General features: G+C 36.4%; 1 protein-coding gene across 1 annotated transcript; it reads right to left on the bottom strand.

The window, feature by feature from the left end:
• Nucleotides 1-2,761: 2,761 nt before the first annotated feature.
• LOC114256381 (cytochrome P450 85A1) lies at nucleotides 2,762-7,207 on the bottom strand. The gene is made up of 9 exons (XM_028196012.2): nucleotides 6,890-7,207; nucleotides 4,960-5,281; nucleotides 4,715-4,864; nucleotides 4,193-4,441; nucleotides 4,015-4,101; nucleotides 3,707-3,785; nucleotides 3,367-3,473; nucleotides 3,086-3,210; nucleotides 2,762-2,968 (listed from the first exon to the last, which is right to left on the bottom strand). The coding sequence occupies exons 1-9, from the start codon at nucleotides 7,078-7,080 to the stop codon at nucleotides 2,881-2,883; spliced, it is 1,398 nt and encodes a 465-aa protein (XP_028051813.2). The 5' UTR covers nucleotides 7,081-7,207; the 3' UTR covers nucleotides 2,762-2,880.
• Between the last annotated feature and the right edge of the window lie 12,874 nt (nucleotides 7,208-20,081).

The raw sequence follows: 20,081 nt of genomic DNA, 5'->3' as shown, positions 1-20,081 counted from the left end.
AACCCTTTTTATATTGTCTAGATCAAGGGTCATCATTTGACCTAACTGTAATTAACCCTTTTTATACTCTAGATCAAGGGTCATCATTCGGCCTAATTGTTCATTGCTTGCTCCAAGTTTGGCGGCCCAACGAATGAGGCTTGGATTGAGGCTGGACTGAGAGGCTGAAGTCCAGCCCAGTTTGTAGGTTGAACAGAAGCAGTCCGTTTGCCTTCTCATTAACTTAGCTACGGGTGCTCGTGGTTCGGTTTTGAATGGTTTAATTTGTTGTTTGGACCAGTCCGTATATGTGTAGTTTGGAAAAATTAACCCGCAACCGCCCGCAGTGCGGATTGCAATTTGTGCGGATATGATTCGTAGATGTATAGTGGTTGTAGGCAGTTTGCAGATTAGACTTTTTTATTTAAAAATTTATTTTTGGGCCTTTTATTTTCATTTTGTAAATATTTATTTTGGACCATTTTCCCCCATTTCTAAAATGCTCAACATTAATAATTAATGAATTAAAACTTATAAAATTAAAAACACAACAAAATCAATTCTTAACACAGCAAATCATTCAAAATCTTAAACTGTGAATGGTGTTCTTCCCCCTCCACCCCCACGCTTTCTCTTTGGGGGTTTAGGAGGCTTAAGTTCGAGTTCAATTAGGAGGAATTCATTTGAGAATTATAGGATTCCGAAGTTAAAAGATTGATTGCAAGACATTCAACACTATCCTCCATTCAAACTGGATTACAAAAATTAGAATGAAAATTAAATAAGAACTAAATAATAATTATAATATAAAAAAATAATTAACAAATTCAACTCTTTTTGAAGTTGTCAAACATTCATTTAATGTCTAATTTTTTAATCTCACATATTGAGAGATTGAAAATGACTGTTCAATAATAAGAACACAAAACAGAAATAGATTTTTAATTTAAGAATAAGGACACAAATATGTTTGCTAAACCAAGCCTTCAACAAAACTTCCAGTAAAAATTTTCTTACTATTAGGCAAACATCCTTTTTTCTAAACAGAATCAAGTATAATCACTAGTCATTCAAAATATGCACCTTCACAATCAAATAAAAAATACAAATTATTTTTAAGAACTGAGATGAAAAAAAAGCTAGTTCAAAACATATTTGTTTTTCCCTTTTTTATTTTAAAATCAACGAAGCAAAACAATTGTAGTTCAAATTCTTCAGAACACTCACGAAGCAAAATAATTTGATTTTCCCCTTCTTTACTCTAAAAAATCAACAACACATACAGATGAACTGAATAAAAGTTCACCAGTATCAGTGCTTCAAAATCAATAGTCCCAATAAAGGGAACAACCCTTCAAATATCAACATAAAGGGAATAGGTGAAAAATTGAAAAGAACAAAATTCATACATTTTTTTTGCATTACGTTTAGTTCTCATCAACTTCTTTCAGTTCCGATCACCGGTCGCCAGTCACAACAAAGAGAGCTGCTTCTTGCAGTTCCGATCACTGGTCGCCAGTTGCCACAGAAAGAGAGAGAGAGATGGAAGAACGAGTATGAACAAGAGTGAGTGAAAGAGTGAGATGAGAAGAGAGAGGGTGTTCAGTGCTGCTGTTATTAGGAGTTAGAGTTTGGTTTGTTGGGCAAAAATATCTAGGATAAGATGAATGAAATCAACAGTCTAAGCTTCTTCTTTTTTTTATTTTTTAAAAAGGTCTAAGTGCGGACGGGTTCTTATGAGTGCAGGTAAAACTCACTACCCGCAATAATACCATATTCCAAACCGTATTTACCCACATTGTTTCTACGAAAGTGCCCATTTGTATGCAGATTGGTTCGGGTTGGACAAGTTATGTGGTTCGGATAACCTTATAGCCAGTCCTAAGCCTAATCCTTTGGCTTGTAAAAATATATGAACAAGAAAGAGAATAAAAATACATATATATATATATATATATATATATATATATTTGAAAAGAGTCTGTAAATGTCAGTTAGTTGGGGCAAAGCCTGCAAGTCATAAGAGCTCGCCTATCTGAGCCAAGCCTATTGGGCAAGGTTGGGCTAAGGGTTCGGCTTGGTTAGAAAAAAACGCATTGGGTAACGCGGACGAATTTGGACGCAATTTTGGCGGGCCTAATCTAATGCCTACCCTAGTCTGAAATGAATAAATACGAAATTTGAATACCACATAAATTTGCTACAATAGCTTTAAATAATTATTAGATAAATTATAAATACAACTTATAAGATTTGATTAAAATATGAATTGTCTCATGTGTTTCTGAAAATTACATTCTACCTCTTGAGATTTTAAATTTAATAACAAATTTCTCATTTTATTAATAAATTATGAAAGTCAATTAATAATTTTTTAATGATGTTAGAAATAAATTATAATTAATAATTTAAATAATTCTATTATTATATAAGAGAGCAATTATAAATTTTAATTTTTTTAGTTAATTCTGTTAAATAAAAAATTCTGATAAAAAAATATTTATAATTTTCTAAATCACAAAGAATAATTTATATTTTAAACAAATCTCAAGAAATATATTTATAATTTATCTAAAATTATTTATCGTTAAAACAATTGTGACCCCCTTCAACATAACAAAATAATCCCCTTTTATTATTTTTCTAAAATTTGTATACAGAATCTTACACTAAAATAACGTATATAAATTCTAAGTTTTTTTTAATATTTTATTTTGAAGCATTACTCAATGAACAAATATCAAATAACAAGTATTGAGGGCCTAATTTGGGACAAAACAAGTTGGCCAAAATGGAAAATGAATCAATCTCTATTATGTTAGAACATTATTGTACATCCCTACAAGTCCTCCATTGTGGTATGCTGTATCTCTACTTTTTTCCGTAACAAAAAAAGGTCAGTTACAAACTTGAGACCCTAATGTGCAGCCCATTTGGTGCTTCAACTCTTGGAAATTTCATTAGCTTATCTCCCCCTACTTCTTCCCATCTGCATTTTAAAAAAAAAAAGGCAAATCACATTTAGGGTATTAATAAAAATTCATCCAAAAAAATACGAAAGTAATTTATTACACTATCTATTTTCAATTTTGAATTAGTGGTTTACCTGTATCTAGTAACAAAGTAATGTAGGAATGTAGAAATTTCAGCTATTCCCAGTTCCTTTCCCGGACACTGCCTAGTGCCTCCTCCAAACATGAAGAAGTAGTTCTGCGACTCCGAGCTTTTGTCCTGCATTTGGCAGTCAAGGTTAAATTAGTTATTTCCTTACTCATTTGCGGTGTTATCAAGCCTACAATCAACTTACAACTGCTCACACATGAAATTTCAAATTTTAAGCTAAATAAATCTAAATGGGTAACATAGGAATTTATGATTTTTACTTACCATCCATCTCCATGGATTGAAGGCCAATGGGTCGGGATATAAACACGGGTCATAATTGTTCTCTCTTGTATAAACATATATTCTCCATCCTTTGGGAATGACAAACCCTGTAGAAACAGAGAGAAAGTGCTTTGATTTATCTATTTGTTGATGAAATCTTATATTTTACATGGCCAATTGGCTCATCCAGACCATTGAAAATCATATCATGTCAATAACGTAAATCTCACGCTGAAAGGGTATTGTTATGGTGGTACATTTCTCTTTTATAATTGGCCTAGCTAATAGTAGGGACCATTATATTTATATCGGTGTTTAGAAGATAACATAAGAGACTCACCATTCAGTTCCATGTCTTGCGTAGTCTTCCTTAAAACCCCATTAACAATTGTAGCTAATCTTGATGTCTCAAAGATCACCTGCACCCAATAAACACCAGATTAATCTAATAAATTTTCTTCAAGTTGAAACCCCTTTTTCAATTCCTCAGTTATGCAAACACAGAAACGAGCATAGAACACACATAAATTGACAAAATTTTACTAGATTTGTTCGATTGTCTATTTTAAAAACTATGTCTTTCCATATACATTGTGCCCAGTTCTGTGATCAGTTGCTTGCTAGGCTCAAAACTTCAAAAATACTCACAGAACGTGTAAAGTTCATCGACTTGAAATCATTCCAGTTGATTGGATCCTCTGCCCTTTTCCTTTCTGTTATCGCCAAATGCTCTTTCTGAAACACAAACATCCCAGTTAGATTTAAGAGCGCTCGAACACACAGATTACTATCTACAAGTGCAAAACATGTTGTCAAATCCACTTACCCTGAGTTCTTGAAGAACGTTGGGATGATCGTGGAGATACTTGACAGCCATCATAGAAGTAGTCGAAACAGTCTCGTATCCAGAATACAAAATTGCTATCATTTGATCAATTATCTCGTCATCTGTTAGATTATATCTGTTTTCTTCACCCCCATTCATTAGGAGACCAAGCATGTCATGTTTGGTTTCTTGGCAAGCTCTTCTTTCCTCTACGAGTCGTCTCAGCATGCTAACAATGTTCTTTCTTGCCTATGAGACATCTCAGTTAGACAAAACATACATACAGAAATATTTAAAACCGTAAAACATCACTTCTAAATTTACGCCTTCATGTTAGTTGTTGATTTGTTTTGAAATGAACCAACCGAGAGCCAAATATCCCTCCTCCCGTTATTAATTTAGACTAAAGCATAAATTTTTAAAATTGATGATTAAACTGTAACATATCAGATACTTTAGATATCATTAGTTTACTTAGACTTAAAAGCAACATGTATTTAAGAAATAAGTTGGTGAGTTTACTTGGAAACCGCGGTGGTAATTTGTACCGGGAAGGTTGATGGGCAGAGAAAGGGTTCCCAACACCAGCTTAAAGAATTCAGGCATGAATTCCCCAGACATGGACTCCCATTCAATACTTGCAATTTGGTTAAGCGACGACAAAAATGCCATCTGAACAACAAACAATGAGCAACACAGGTACCTTAAAAACAGTTCAACATTGTGAAAAAAGGAAAAAAAAAAAAAAAAAAGACTAAATCAAACACCTCTTTGGTTTTTTGTTGAATGTCAATGAGTGTGTTGTCCCAATTGCTGAGGTGGCACCTCATGAAGTCATCAAGTTTGGGCAAGAGTTGGGATCTGATGATGGAGGGGCACAGGAGAGAAAGCAAAGCAGCTCGGATGTGCCTGTGGGTGGAGCCATGAACAGCAGCAATGTTGGATTTGCCTAAGATGTCAAGCATGGACTGTGGGTAGCCAGGTACAAGGCCTCTTGACTCATTCATGAGTATGTATCTGTTTGTTTCTGGGTCCATTGATACTATGGTGGGGCATCCCAGTATGTGTGATTTGAAAAAACTCCCATACCTTTTACAGTGACAGTAAAAAAAATATATTATTACTACAAGTTTACAAGAGAAACTATTACAAGAGAAACTATGATTACGAATCTACAACTCGTAATCAAGATCAGTGACAGAAACACAGGAAATAAATGTATAAAAATTGTAATTCATGCTCACACACAAAAGTATAAGATTTATGTGGTTTCCCTCAAAACATAAAGTTGCGTCCACAGTTGCTGAGATTTGATTATGATAAAATAAAAATAAAAATAAAAAAGCGACACGACAAACAGAGATAACTGCCCCATCGCTTACATATTCATAGAAATTAAAGAGGTCACAAATATATATAACAAAAATATCTTTATTCAAATTTAATTTAAGTTAGATATGTGATCGAGTAATTAATGCCAACTACATCCACTATACCTCAACAATTACAAAGATGATTAGTCATATATATGTCAAAATGATTTGATAAAAATCTCGAGACAGAAATTTTATATGGCTAGAAATGCATGTGGTAGAACGATTTGGGCATGGAGAATCTTGTGTTCTAAAAAATCATGAGTTCTGTTAACAAATGTTCTAAGGAAAAAATAAAAAAAATAAACAGGCAAAAAATTTAAAGGGCAGTGATTCATCCCCCGAAAGGGGGAGCCCGAATCCCCCGAAAATGCCATTTCAGGTAAAAAAAAAAAAAAAAAAAAGGAAAAAAGAAAAGAAAAAGAAAACAGTTTCCAGAAAAGGAAATTAGAGGAATTAGGGGGAGGGGTTTTAGAGTTACCAAGCTTTATCCAAATTTAAAACGCGATATCCTTTTTACTAATAATTTCATAACACTTTTTCACTCCTTAAAATATTTCAAAACTTTTTTACCATTTTAAAAACACTTTGTACAATAATCTCAATAATAAACAAGGTATAGAAAGCACTTGTTAATAAACAATGTATAGAAAGCACTTGTTAACCTTCACCAAAAATCATTGTTTAGATATTTACTCCAACCGGTGAGATATGAAAAATTCTCAGTAAATTACACTGTTTGGGAAGAGTGGATTTTAGCTCCGAAGTCAAAAAGTAACCACCTATATAAAATAATGATTCCCTTTTTTTTTCCTTATGTTTTTTTTATAAAAAAATTAAAAATTCATTTTTTAATATCATATTTTAATTTAAAAAATATTTAAAAAATAAAATAAAATAGCGTGCTCCAAAAGGAGATTAATTCATAAAATTAGACATAACCCTCTCATACTCTCTGTAATGAATTATGTGCACGTAGATGAGTTGGTGAGGAATTGACTTATAATCTCAGTGAAAGTCACTTCTGATCAGTAAGGACTTCTTGGTTTTTATCGCTTTTATTTTATTTGTCCATCTACAAAAAAAAAGAAAAAAAAAAAAACCAAAAACATCATCTACAAGACACAAATCAGAAGAGTTTGAAAGAACAGAGCTAATAAATCAGTTTGAAATGAAACTAGCATTTTCAAGAAGTAAATAAAACATGAACAAAACCACTGTATATGATGAGACAAAGCAAAACAAAACCAACAAAAAAAAAAAAAAAAAACAGAGATATGAGAGGGAGAGAGAGAGAGAGAGAGGCACAAAGACTTATTATTACCTTTCCCTTTGGTTTTTCATGAAGTTTGGACCTTGTTTAAGAAACTCAGTAGTCTCTCCAAAAACTGGCCAACCCATTGTCCCAGGAGGCAAGCCTTTCTTCATGTACCTGATCTCATTCCATCTCAACAAAGCTGTGCAAACAGAGACTCCCAATACCACCCCAAGAAGAACCACCATGAACACAGCCATTGTTGCTCTCTCAAGATGCTCTCCAAGTCTAACCCAATTCCCAGAGAGCTGTAAATGGTATTGGGCTTGCTCTATCTGAAGCTACTCTCAAATGTGTATATATAGGCCTGTGAAGTATTATGTGCTCAGACACATAAAAGTCGTATACTCTTTTAATAATCAAATAAAATAAAATAAAATAAAAAATTTTAAAAAAATGTTGGATTTGATTTGGGTAAACAATAGATTATGGGACTGTTTGGTGCAGTTTGTTTGGACTGCTTCTAATTTTTTTACTTTGATGATTATATTTGGTATAATTTTTGTTTATAATTTATTATCTATAAATAATTTAAATAAATCAAAACAAATTGATTTCTAGAAATTAAGTGAAAAGGGTTTTTGACTTCTGTTTTTAGATTATTAATTTTTAATTTATAATAAAATGTACTAAATAACACCTATATTTGGTTTGAAAGTCAAAGCCGAGTAATAATCTAACAAAATAAATTATCGCACATTTAACTAAGAAAATTGAGAATCATATTAATAATCAACACAGAAATAATATATTTTTTAAATTATTAAATCTCAAGAGGAGTGATAGAATATAAACTGTGGACGGAGGAGAGTTTTTGACTACTTTGGACGTTTTGGCAACATGTCAAAAAAGTCAGTTTTTTAATTTTTTAATTTTTTTAGTCAAAAAATAGTCAATATTTTTTATTTAAAACAATCTAGTTTTTTGTTAAAAAAAGTCACTAAAAAAGTAAAAAAGTTAAATTTTTATCAACTTTTCAAAACACTCAAAGTTGGTAAAAAATTGACTTTTTTGACTTTTTAACTTTTTTAGTGTTTTTTTTTAAATAAAAATCGGTTGTTTTTGATAAAAAAAAATTGATTTTTTTAACTAAAAAAATTAAAAAGTCAAAAAATTGACTTTTTACCGATCTTTCCAAAGTGCCCCTAATAAATTCAAAAATTAATACATTTTGTCAATTGCTTCCCATGGTTCTAGACTGAATTTTTTTGTAGGTACTTAAAAATGGATATATAGATACTTTACTTCACATATTCACTAAGGAGAATTATTGGCCAACACAACCATCGATCTACCCGACACCCTCATTGCACTTGTGTTGGGACAAAAGTTAAGGTTTCACTACATGTTTTGAGTTTTGAAAAGTATGTTAATTTTACTGAGTGGGTTATATTCGAATCCAAATATTAAATAATTTTTTTTTTAAGTTTTCACCCCTAAATTAACCACTCAAGTGGTCTATAGGCTAATTCAAATATAGAATAAAATACGTAGTACAAAGAAATTGATAATACAAAATAATTCGCTATATTTAGATAAATATAATTTTATTATTACAACGTGTCTTGTATTTTTGTTGTCAAAAAAATTAAAAAAATCATTTTGAGTTGTTTCTATTTATTTTTTACATTTTTTTAAAAATTAAAAATTTATTAAAATAATTAATTCTCAAACAGGTTCTTAATATAAAAGGCTTTTATGAGGAAAAATTATTTCGTGCTCCAGTTATACCATGAAACTATGTTTTTAATCACTTACAAACCATCATTTCTTATATTGTTTCTCAATCACTTAATATAAATTATAAATCTCTTTACTAATCACAACAAGAGTGGGATGCCAAATAACTTCTCTTTCGGGAAAGAGAAATAGGTGATTTGCGAACATGAGTTAAAAACTAAAAATTAATTTTTTATTCATTTTATAACATATCACCTCTCATATAAAATAAAATAAAAAAATTAATTTTTAACATCACCATAAAACACTTCAAAGAGAACTCATTGCAAAGGTTGAAGACTAGACTGCATGGCTTTGTAGTAGTGGGAAGACTATGAGCCCGTAGAGTAATTCCTAGATGAAATTTTGTTCTCCGAATCTCTAGACTTCCAAACACTGTCCATGCTATCCCAATTTTGATTCTTGGAGCCTTGTGCGACAAAAAGTGATAAAAGGTGACTAGCTTTTTTTTTTATTATTATTATTATTATTATTATTTTAATAACAATGTTAAGGATTTAGAAATTATTCAAATTTTTTTTTTAAATAGTGTGTAGTTGAGATTTTAAGACCAAGTTTGTCAAGTTAAAAAAAAATAAAAAAGTCAAAATGTTACTTAAAAAGTTAAAAAGTTATTACTATTTATCAAAAATCAAAAAGTACGGCTTCACAACTCTCAATCCTAATTTTCTCCTATATATTAATTTATACAATTTTTTAATACATATTTTTTCATAAAAAGTCAAAAAGTTAACCCAAACATTGGCCCCGTTTGGTAGAGCTGTGGGAAAGTGATTATAGGTTATACCTTAACAGCTTATAGCTTAGAACAGTGAACATAAGCTGATTTTTTACTTATAAATTAAGTTTCTTCTCCCCCACTAAAGAATAAGTTGATTTTTGAATTACAAAAAGTTATAATTAAGCTGTGTTGTTAAGTTAAACCAAACACATCAAAATAGCTTAAATTAAGGTAAAAGCTGAAATAAGCTGGAAATAATCCCTACCAAATAGAGCCATTTATATTTTTTTCCTCAACTTTTTAGTTTAAAAAGACAAAAAGCGCACTTATTTAGGACACCCTAAACAACCCCTAAATATGAATCTCATTATTTAAGAATAAAATTTGGACCTTACATCACTTTTTAATTTTTTTTTTTTCTGTTGGTATTTTGAATTGAATATAGTAACTTTTTTATTAATTCTTTTTCATATTTTAAAATTTTATTTTATTTTATATTTTTGCAGATTTTACACAATTAAACAGAATAGAAACTAAAATAACATAAAACAAAAATTAAAAGACAAAAAACTTGAGAGAAAAAAAATCACTTTTTTAACCCAAATTAATATGTTGAAATGAGTAGGTGGGATCCTCATGGACGAAAAAAATTATTTTGTGATTTAGGAGTATCACGTAATTATATTATTAATTAATTATAAATTATCATGCCTCTTGTTGTTCTTTAATTATACATGTAAGAGAAAATGATAGAGAGAAAAACAGAGAGAATGAATTATGTATTGATTGATATTATTGATTGATGTTGTTACAAGATTGTTGTATTTAGATTTTGTATATTACAAGCTATTATATAGGAGAGGTGTGAGGTAGGTGAGTGGTGGTAGTGGATGGTAGTGGAGGTGGTGGGTGGTAGTGGAGATGGTAAGTGTGTTAGGTTTAGTGGAGTGGATGTAGTGGGTTAGGTTAGTGGGTTAGGTTTAGTGTACATTAACAGCCCCCCTCAAACTCAAGGAGGATAGGTACTAGCCAACTTGAGTTTGGAGAGAGTAACAAAACAGAAAAAGTAAACTGATAAATAAAAAACAAAACAGGATAGGAGACACGGTATGGTCGTGTCGGACCGTTGTAGCAGACAGTTTACGGGGTCATGTCGGACCGTTGTAGCAGACAGTTTACGAGGTCATGTCGGACCGTTGTAGAAGACACTGTGTGGTCGTGTCAGACCGATGTAGAAGACAGTTTATGGGGTCATGTCGGACCGATGTAGCAGACAGTTTACGGGGTCATGTCGGACCGTTGTAGAAGACAGTTTACGGGGTCATGTCGGACCGATGTAGCAGACACTGTGTGGTCGTGTCAGACCGTTGTAGAAGACAGTTTAGGGGGTCATGTCGGACCGTTGTAGAAGACAGTTTATGGGGTCATGTCGGACCGTTGGAGCAGACAGTTTACGGGGTCATGTCGGACCGTTGTAGAAGCTGACCGGAATCAATGTCGGGACAGTTTATGGGGTCATGTCGGACCGATGTAGAATAGGTTGTGGTGGTGCACCAAGGGGGCGACTTACTTAGGGAGTGCGCCATGAGCGACTTATACATGATACTGTGTATAACCCCCCCTCAAACTCAAATAGGTGTGAAGATAGAAACCTATTTGAGGTTGAAAAGGAATTGATAAAGCTGACCGGTGTAGAAGACACTGTATGAGTGTGTATATAGGCTGCCCAAAAAATATACATGGATGTAGATATCGAGCCCTCAAAAGTCGTGCCCTCAAAAGGTGTGCCCAATCTGTCAAAAGGCGTGCCATCAAAAGGCGTGCCCGATTCATCAAAAGGCGTGCCAAAATGATGGCGAGGCACGTGAGTGCCTTGGCTGGCGTGCCCGTTTGTCTGGCGTCAAGAGGCGCGCGATGCGCGTGGCTGCCTCGGCTATTTAACCAAGACAGAGCCTGAGGCCGAGGCAGAAGCAAAAAATTGGCGAAATCCTCTGAAAAATTATGCCGTTTCTGAGAGAGAGAGGCTGTAACACTGTTGTGCTGAGAGAGAGAGAGAGTCTGTAACACTCTATTGCGAGAGAAAATGGCTTCGTCGTCCCGTGGTCTGCTGACTCTCTTTCCCGACCTCAACGAGTCAACAAGAGAGATAACGGGTGCGGTGTCCCGTGAACCTCAACCAAACACTGCCGGTTTTGCGCCGTTGAACTTTCCGATGCGGTCGGTGGAGCAAAAAATGGCTGTGCAGTCGGATGTGGAGGCCAATCAGTATACTTTGAAGTCATGTGTGGAAACCATGACTGCGGTGACAAACCTGTCGAACCGGCTGCAAAGTAGGGCAAATGAGGTGCAGCAGTTAAACTCCCAGCTGGCTCTGCTCCAACGCATGTATAAGGATGCGCGAGCAGAGATAAGCGTGCTAAGGGCAGAAAACAAGGAGCTGAAGCGGAAGGCCACCGTGATGTTCCGATTTGGAGGTCCGCCATATGCTGCAGTGGAGGAGCAGGGAGTAGTGATCGTGCCCAGTGGAGTGGGAAACACGGAGGCAACACCGGCAAGGGCCGCCCAGGACGGGGGCAAGAAGAAAAGACCGGCGGCAGAGTAGAGAAAAAAATCCGGCCTGTAGATGTGGTGGTTGTCTGCAGAAAAGAAAACAATTTGTTTTTTGTTTTTTTGTTTTTTTTTTTTGTTTTTGTTTTTGTTTTTTTTTTTTTTTGTTTTTGTTTGTGTGTAAAAAATGTGATCGGGGTTGATCTCTGAGATGAATAAAATATGGTTTGTTGTGCAAATTGGAAATTGTTTGGTTTTGGTTGTTTTTTTTTTTTTTTTTTTTTTTTTTGTAAAAAAAAAATATTATGAAAAATTATTTAAAAAGAGCTGGCTCACTTTCCGTGGAAAAGTGTGTAAAATAAAGAAATAAAAAAGAGAGAAGTGAGTGCTGGTGTGGTTAATGATGAAAGTTGGGATAAGATATATTATTGTGAGTCGGTTGGCCATGTGGTGGATTGGGAGAGTGGGTGCACATGGTTTTGGTTTGATGAGGCAAGATTTTAATACATATATATATATTAAAAGAAAAGAAAAGTGGGAAATAACGTGGGTAACCCTCTTTTTTTTTTTTTTTTTTTTGAATTGGTTTCGCAAAACTAGAAAGAGTGGCCCACGATTATAGATCTAATATATTTATAACTGCAGTGGGTAAGTGGTTGAGAGTGAGAAAGCTGGGTTTGGTGTAATGCTGTGTGTGTTCTTTCAGTGTGAGAGAACTGGGTTTGGTCATGGGTTTGGGGAGAGAGCAACACCCCAAAACCGAGAGAGAGAATGGTAGCGGGGGAGATGAAACCGCAGGTGGTGGTGGAGAAGTGGATGGCGGCAGCGAGGTGGTGTTGGTTGCGGTAGGTAACCGGAGAGGTGATAGATTTTAACATCTGGATCTGAGTTGGATACTGACTTCAACTTTGAGACGGGTTTTGTAGGCATATAGGCGTGGCAGCATCTGCATATCGTGATCTAGTTGTCGACTAACAAGATGTCATCAAGCAAGAAGGAAGAGAAAAGTGGTCAGGATGCAGCGGAAAGGATTAAGGCTGCTGCTTTGACAGCAGCAAAGGGGCTTAGCCGTGCTCAGGCTGAGCGAGCAGCTGCAGCTGCGGCCAGAAATGCATATGGGCAGAAGGAAGAAGGGCCCAATAGATGGAAAAAGACAAAGGGGTTGTAGAGTGTCCCTGTGTGTGTCTGTCAGATTAGTCCAACTCCACCTCTCTTTTAATCCCTCACCAGTGAGAGAGAGAGATGCATGCCGAGAGAGAAGAGGTGCTGAGAGAGATGAGTGAGTTTGTTGCAGCGAGAGAGCAGCGAGAGAGACCCAACAGAGAAAATTGCAGAGAGAGAGAGATGGTGTCCATATCCCTCCCCATGTGTATGTCTTGGGAGAGAGAGAGCCCGAGTCAGCCCATGTCTTGTTTTGTGTTCTTTGGTCTCTAGAGAGAGAGAGAGAGGTAAGAGAGAGGAAGATGAAGTTACAGTCTGGATATGTGTAGAGGTCCGGCGGGCGGCCAAGGCGAGGCTGCCCCCCGCCGGTGAAGGTAAGGTTGCCGCCCGCCGGAAGGTGAAGATCACCAAGAGCTAACCTATAGCTCTGATACCATGTAAGAGAAAATGATAGAGAGAAAAACAGAGAGAATGAATTATGTATTGATTGATATTATTGATTGATGTTGTTACAAGATTGTTGTATTTAGATTTTGTATATTACAAGCTATTATATAGGAGAGGTGTGAGGTAGGTGAGTGGTGGTAGTGGATGGTAGTGGAGGTGGTGGGTGGTAGTGGAGATGGTAAGTGTGTTAGGTTTAGTGGAGTGGATGTAGTGGGTTAGGTTAGTGGGTTAGGTTTAGTGTACATTAACAATACAATATAAAATTATAAATTTATTCTCGTTATTAATTATAATACACTTGAGACATTATGTGACTGTGCTCGAAGCACCACCAAATAACTTTCCCATGGACAATTTTCCACTGATTAATCACATCAAATTGACTAATTTTAGATTGATTGGAGATTTGGAGGCTTTTTCATTGATATTGCACTTTTAATCCTCTCATCTTTTCCTAGCTTGAAAATCTTGAAAATTCTTAGATATGCAAAGCAAACAAAACCTATCCCGACCAGTTCTATCAACTTTCTTTTTTACTCCATAATTTGCGCCCATGCATTTCCATCATTATTGTTTGATAAAAATGCTTAACACATTCAAATTATATTTCTAAATCTATTTTTAATAATTTATCAATGTGTGCTTAAATGTAAGAGTATTACGCATCATTATTTGATTGTTTGAATTATCATTGATGCTATGTTACTTTCTTTTTTAATTGGTTCTTACACATCAATCTCAATTCAAATTAAAAAAAGAAAAAATCAATGAGAGGGGATGATAATATTTATCCACATGTTAGATGGGTGAACAATACAAATTTAAGTATTATATCTTAGATATTTGGGGCTTTTTTTTTTGCTATTTTAACAACAAAAGACAAAATATGCTATTTTAGTCACAAAAAATAAAACATCACATCCAACCCATAATCATTACACTATTCTCTCACAAAAAAAAGCCAACAAAGTCAAAAAACCAAAAAGTCCTCCCCAAATCAAGTTTTTTAGCCTAGGCTAAAAAAACTAAAAAGCCAAAAAGCTAACCCACTTCCCAAACGACACCATATATGACTTATCACCAACTCATTAGTTTGAGATTTGAGATGTGAGTCTATTAAGGTTTCGTTTGGGAAGAAATGTTGAGTTAAGTTTGGGACTATTTTAGTTACAAAAATATAAAATAGGTTTTTTAACTCAGGGTCCGTTTGGCAAGCAAGATTGGGGCTAAAATAGCCACAAAAGACAAAATAGGCTATTTTAGTCACAACAAACAAAACATCATGTCCAACCCATAATCATTACACTCTTCTTTCACAAAAAAAGTCAAAAAACCAAAAAGTCAAAAAACTCTTCCCAAACCAAGCTTTTTAGCCCAGGCTAAAATAGCCAAAAAAACCAAAAAGCTAACCCACTTCCCAAATGGAGGCTCAATAAGATTGTTAATGTATATATGGTATATATTCCTACATATATTAGGTATTGTCATAGTTAGGTCTCTTATAGGATATTCTTTCTTATAATTAGATTTCTATTAAGATTGTGTGCGTAATTTTTCGACCACACTGCCCGCTTAGTAATCAACTGGAGAGCACCGGCAGAATAGATGGCTTCAGCTAACTTGTAACAGAAAGAAAAGGCTCCGGCGGTGGCTCTTCTACCCGGGGGCACTCCGACGATCAAGTCAGTATATCTCTCAAAGATAATCAATTGCCAAAATCACAGCTCAAAGCATAAAAAAATCATACATTAGACCCACAGGGGTGCCTCTCTTTTATAGTTTACTCAATCCTAGTCCCATTAGAAGCTTGACTTCTATGGACTCCAATTCAATACTGACTTTGGACTCTTCAAGAAATAAAGATAAACTCCCTAAGAGTTTTATCCTTATCTTGGCTAAGTCTTCTCTTTTCTCTAGGACTCTTGTCCCTTATCCGCTTATCTCGGATTTCGATATCTTCGGAGATAACCTCGGCCTTGCCAAGATAACCTCGGCGTCACAACTAGGACACGTGGCACCTCGGTTGACACGTCGGCGTCACCTTGCCACGTGTTGGTATTCAGAAAATACATCCCCACAACTGCCCCCTAGGTTCTATTACCTCGACATTCTGAGGTGATGGAACCTATATCTGTATTGTCTTCCAGTACCTCGGCGTAAGAACTCTTCGGCCGAGTTTATTCATGTCAAGCCGATATGCCTTGTTTTCAAGAACAAGAACTCAAATGATCTTTCCCACGCGTATGAGCTGTCATGCATCACTTCTCAACCGTTTCCTGCACACGTTTTATCTTTACTGGCCTGTGCCTGTGACGCGCTTGTTAGCCGTCTTAATCTGTCTGCGCCGCCTGACGTATGCGCTGCTCCAGGCGCATGCATTGATTACCTTTTGCCGCCGTTTTTGGTTTTTGACAAAAACTCTTCCTTCTTTTTTCCTTTCTTCGCTATTGCATTTGCTTTTTCTCTCTCTAAACTCGTTCTTTCGAATTCGCCATTGCTGAGGCTCCAAGCTCTGTATTTGTTTTCCTGGTGAAACTTTCGTTGTTTTGCCACATCTGTAACTACCAACTGATTTCGGCAGTCCTCACATCGGCTTCATTTTCTCTGGTAAGCAATTTTTCCTTCTGATTTCAATTCTTGACTACTTCTGGAATCTCCTGTTATTACTGTTTTGCTCAAATATCTATCTTGTGAATCATTCATCTGAATATGTTTTTTTTTCTTTGATTTGGCCCTTGCCCATATCTTTGAACACACGCACCGTCGCACCACTTTACTGCATTTTTGCCACTATTCTTGGCTCTGTAGTTCTTGTTTTCTTTATGCTTTTGAGAACCCACTTCTGTTCTTCATTCTGAAACTGCGTTCTGGTTTCTTGTTTCCTGTGTTTTTTTCCAGATCTCTGCCTTGAATTTTTGCTTTCAATCTTTGCCTTCAAAAATTTAGGTTTGGGATTTGTCTATAGAACCTATCAATTCTTAGGAAAAAATTGAAACAATTCTAACCAGCATATACCTAGGGTTTCGTCGAGGTCCCGATAACTGTAATAACCCTCACCACTGCTTACCGTTAAACATTGATTACCGTTAAACTGAACTGATTGTGACTGATAATTGAACTGATTAAAGTACTGAACTGACTGACTGAAAACTGGAACTGGATTGAATGAGTACATCTGTTTGAATTGCATTTTTATCTGTTGATTGATTATTTGATCTGTTTGTGTTTTGTGTTTAAACTGCTAATTGAAGGCCTCATCGGCGGCCGAATTCGAAATTGATTGATGTTTTATGATCGTCATGATTAATGTGATTTTTTGGTATATTTATCTGAAAACTGTTAGGTATGATTAAATTAGATTAAACATTGATAAATTGCAATAGTTGCCGTAATTACCATTTTGCCACACTTAGTGGGCCATTACCTCACACACTTAGAGACTTGTATATGCTTGATCAAACCATTTCCTCAGCCCATTCCCTTTGTTCTTGCCGACCAAGAGAGGAGATAGGAGAGAATTGAGCTCATTTTGTTGAATTGCTTGGAATTGAAGTGTAAATTGTCAAATTGGACTCCTAAACCTTGAATACAAGACTAAGGTAGGAAACTCATCTTCTTCTTGTGGTTATTGAGCTAGTTCTTGCATGATTCATACTTCATTGTAGAACTAAGTCATGATTTGGTTCAAGAATGTGGAATTATAGCTTCATTTCATGCATGCATGTTTGAATTGTGGATGTTTGAGTTGTTTTCATGGCAAAAGGTTACATGCATGTTCATAATTATGTTTAAGTCCATGATTTCACCATGTTTTGAAAAGAATTGGCTCCTTAGAGCATCAAATTGGAGCTTCAAAATGATTTGAATCCGTGCATGTTTGCGTGTTCATATTGTTCATGAAATTGGTTTAAATTGAGTTTGAATTAAACACCCTTGGGCTTTGATTTCTTAAAATTGAGCTTTGAAACGTGTTATTCTATGTGTTTATAAATGTTTCCAGAAAATGGGCCCAAGAGGATCGGTTTTGATGCCTTTGAACTTGGTTTTGAGCTTGGAGGTGCAATCTGGAATTTCCAGATTTTGCACTTCCACTCGAGCGGGGGAATCGCCGCTCGAGCGTGGAATCCGAGCATCCAGTATTTCTGCACTGTTTTACAGTCCGCTCGAGCGGAGAACTAGGCGCTCGAGCAGAGTCATGTCTCAAGCTCGAGCAGGCGTCGAGCGGAGATTTCACCCATCCAGTACTTTTACAGTACGCTCGAGCGGGAAAGTTTACGCTCGAGCGTGTACCTTTGTTGCATGACCGCTCGAGCGGGGAAACTTGCGCTCGAGCGGGACTCTGTTTTCTGAAAATGCTTTTAAATGTGCATCTTTGCATCCTCATCTCATTCTAGGCATTCTCAGGCCTAGTTTAAGGCATCTTGTTGAGGATATAGATGTAGAACACACCGAGGCATTAGGGATCAAGTTATTATCTTTCCCAACTGTGTAGCTTAGTGTGTGTTCAACCTGTGAACTGTGTAGGGTTGGCGACTGGGGAGGCACGCTCTAGCATACTGTAGCCCAAACTCTGTGAGTAACAATTGTGTAAAGATATGTTCAACTGATTATCTTTTGAATACTGAGCTGAACTGTTTACTGAACTGGTATTACTGAATGAATGTGTGTCCTTTATTTCTGAACTGTACTGTGGCATCCTTAGCACCTACTGTTTACTATTACTGTTACAGAGATCTCTGTCGGTTTCCTCGTGGAGCCACTACTGTTTACTGACTGATGGCCATCATTACTGTTCGGTCTTTTAAGACCTACTGTTACTGTTATGCTAATGGATGTACCACATATGACTGTTTACTGTACTGAGCAACTGAAATACTGATTGGAATGAACTGTTTTCATTACTGTAAGGACATTCATTCTAAACCCCTTTACGCTTTATGTTATTCACTGGGCTTTAGCTCACTGCTTATATATATATGTAGGTGCTCAGCCGCCAGATCGGAGCTAGGAGCATGGGTTAGACTCCAGTTTTGTCAAGCCAGCCTTTGTGCCTCACTGAGAGGTTTCGAGTTGCCATGCTATGGCTTTGGGGTGTCTTGTTTTTCCCCCGTCTGTCTCCATACTGTTTGGATTACTGTATAGACTGTTAACTGCTAACCGTACTGTTATCAAGGGATTAGGTCCCTGTACTGTGTGACTGTAAATTTTGTATAGACTGTACTGTTGGTATATGTGAATGCATGAAAAATCTTTTTGGCATACAGACTGACACAGCTCAATGGACATTATTCATTTACTGTATTGGCTTCCGCCAGGCCCTGTACTCTGTTTTACTGTACTACTGTTCTGCAGGCCTTCGGTAATCTCGGATTACTGGCCAGTTATGGTGCTAAACCCATAGGGCCGGGTTTGGGTCGTGACAATAACCCCTTAAGAGCACCTTCTTTCTGAAACGTAGCCCTCTGATTTTAGGCCGACGTTATGGGTATGTGGAGACATAGGGTAGACACCCCGACCAAACTTGAGTACTTTATGCAAGAATTCTCTATTCCTGCTGATGTCCATCTGAGGCTGGCTGAAGATAACGACTCCATCTTGCCCACAGATGATTCAATGCCCTTTCCCATAATAGCTTTTACTGAGTGCGGACTCCGGCTCCCACTTAACATTCTCTTTCGCGAAATTCTTCACTTTTACAAGTTGAACCCTATGGAACTTGCCATAAACTCTTATCGAGTGATCAATGGCATCATAGTTTTAGTTAGGCAAGAGAACGCTAGGATCACCCTTGCCGACATCCAGTACGGTTATACCATGTGCCCCCTTAACCTGAAGGAAAAAGGCTTCATCTATTATCTCAAGCCGAGGTCCACTGAATTCAAAATCGTAGCCGACCTCCTAGACTCCAACAAGGGGGCTGGAGATGACTATGTTATTGCTTCGGAAAATTGGGAGTTTGGCGCAGACGAGGACACCCATCTCTACACTCTTCCCTGATCAGTTAAAGAGGGCAAGGGTAAGAGCCCAGTGTCAATACTTAGTTGTTTCTGTTCAAGTCTTCAATATTTTATCTGCTTCTAATGTCTGTTTCTTCTTGCAGACGTTCGTAAGCCACCAAAAGACTTTCGCCAATCCTACGTTCCCAGCAAAGACTTAAAGAGGCTCCTAGATCTGCCAATCCAAAAGCGCAAAGCTCCACTGGTACTGAATTTTATTCCGACGTACAAGTCTACACTGCCCGACGTCCTAAAAAGAAAGAAAAAGAGCTTATCTTCTCTCTCTGCTACCACTTTACAAACCGCATCAGCATCTCGGGCTGACCAAGGGTCAACCTCTGATCCAGCCGATCAGCCATCAACTTCAGCTCCATACTTGGTCCCAATATCCGAAAGAAAACGTCGGCGACGACTTGTCAAAACTGCTGAGATGGATCGCCCGAAGCCTATTGCCCAAGATCTCCTAGCCAACCTCCCAGTTGATGTTGATGCTAGACCAACCCAATCCATGCCCCCACCAAAGCCAAAAAAAACAAAAAGGTTCAGCCTAAGGCCAAAGCTACTGAGGTTGAGGCTGAGGATGCTCTGC

This window comes from Camellia sinensis, chromosome 4 (assembly GCF_055761805.1).
Source record: "Camellia sinensis isolate YWXY chromosome 4, ASM5576180v1, whole genome shotgun sequence".
Taxonomy (NCBI): Eukaryota; Viridiplantae; Streptophyta; class Magnoliopsida; order Ericales; family Theaceae; genus Camellia; species Camellia sinensis.
The sequence above is the reverse complement of the archived record's forward strand: the minus strand, read 5'-3'. Positions and strand labels throughout refer to the sequence as shown.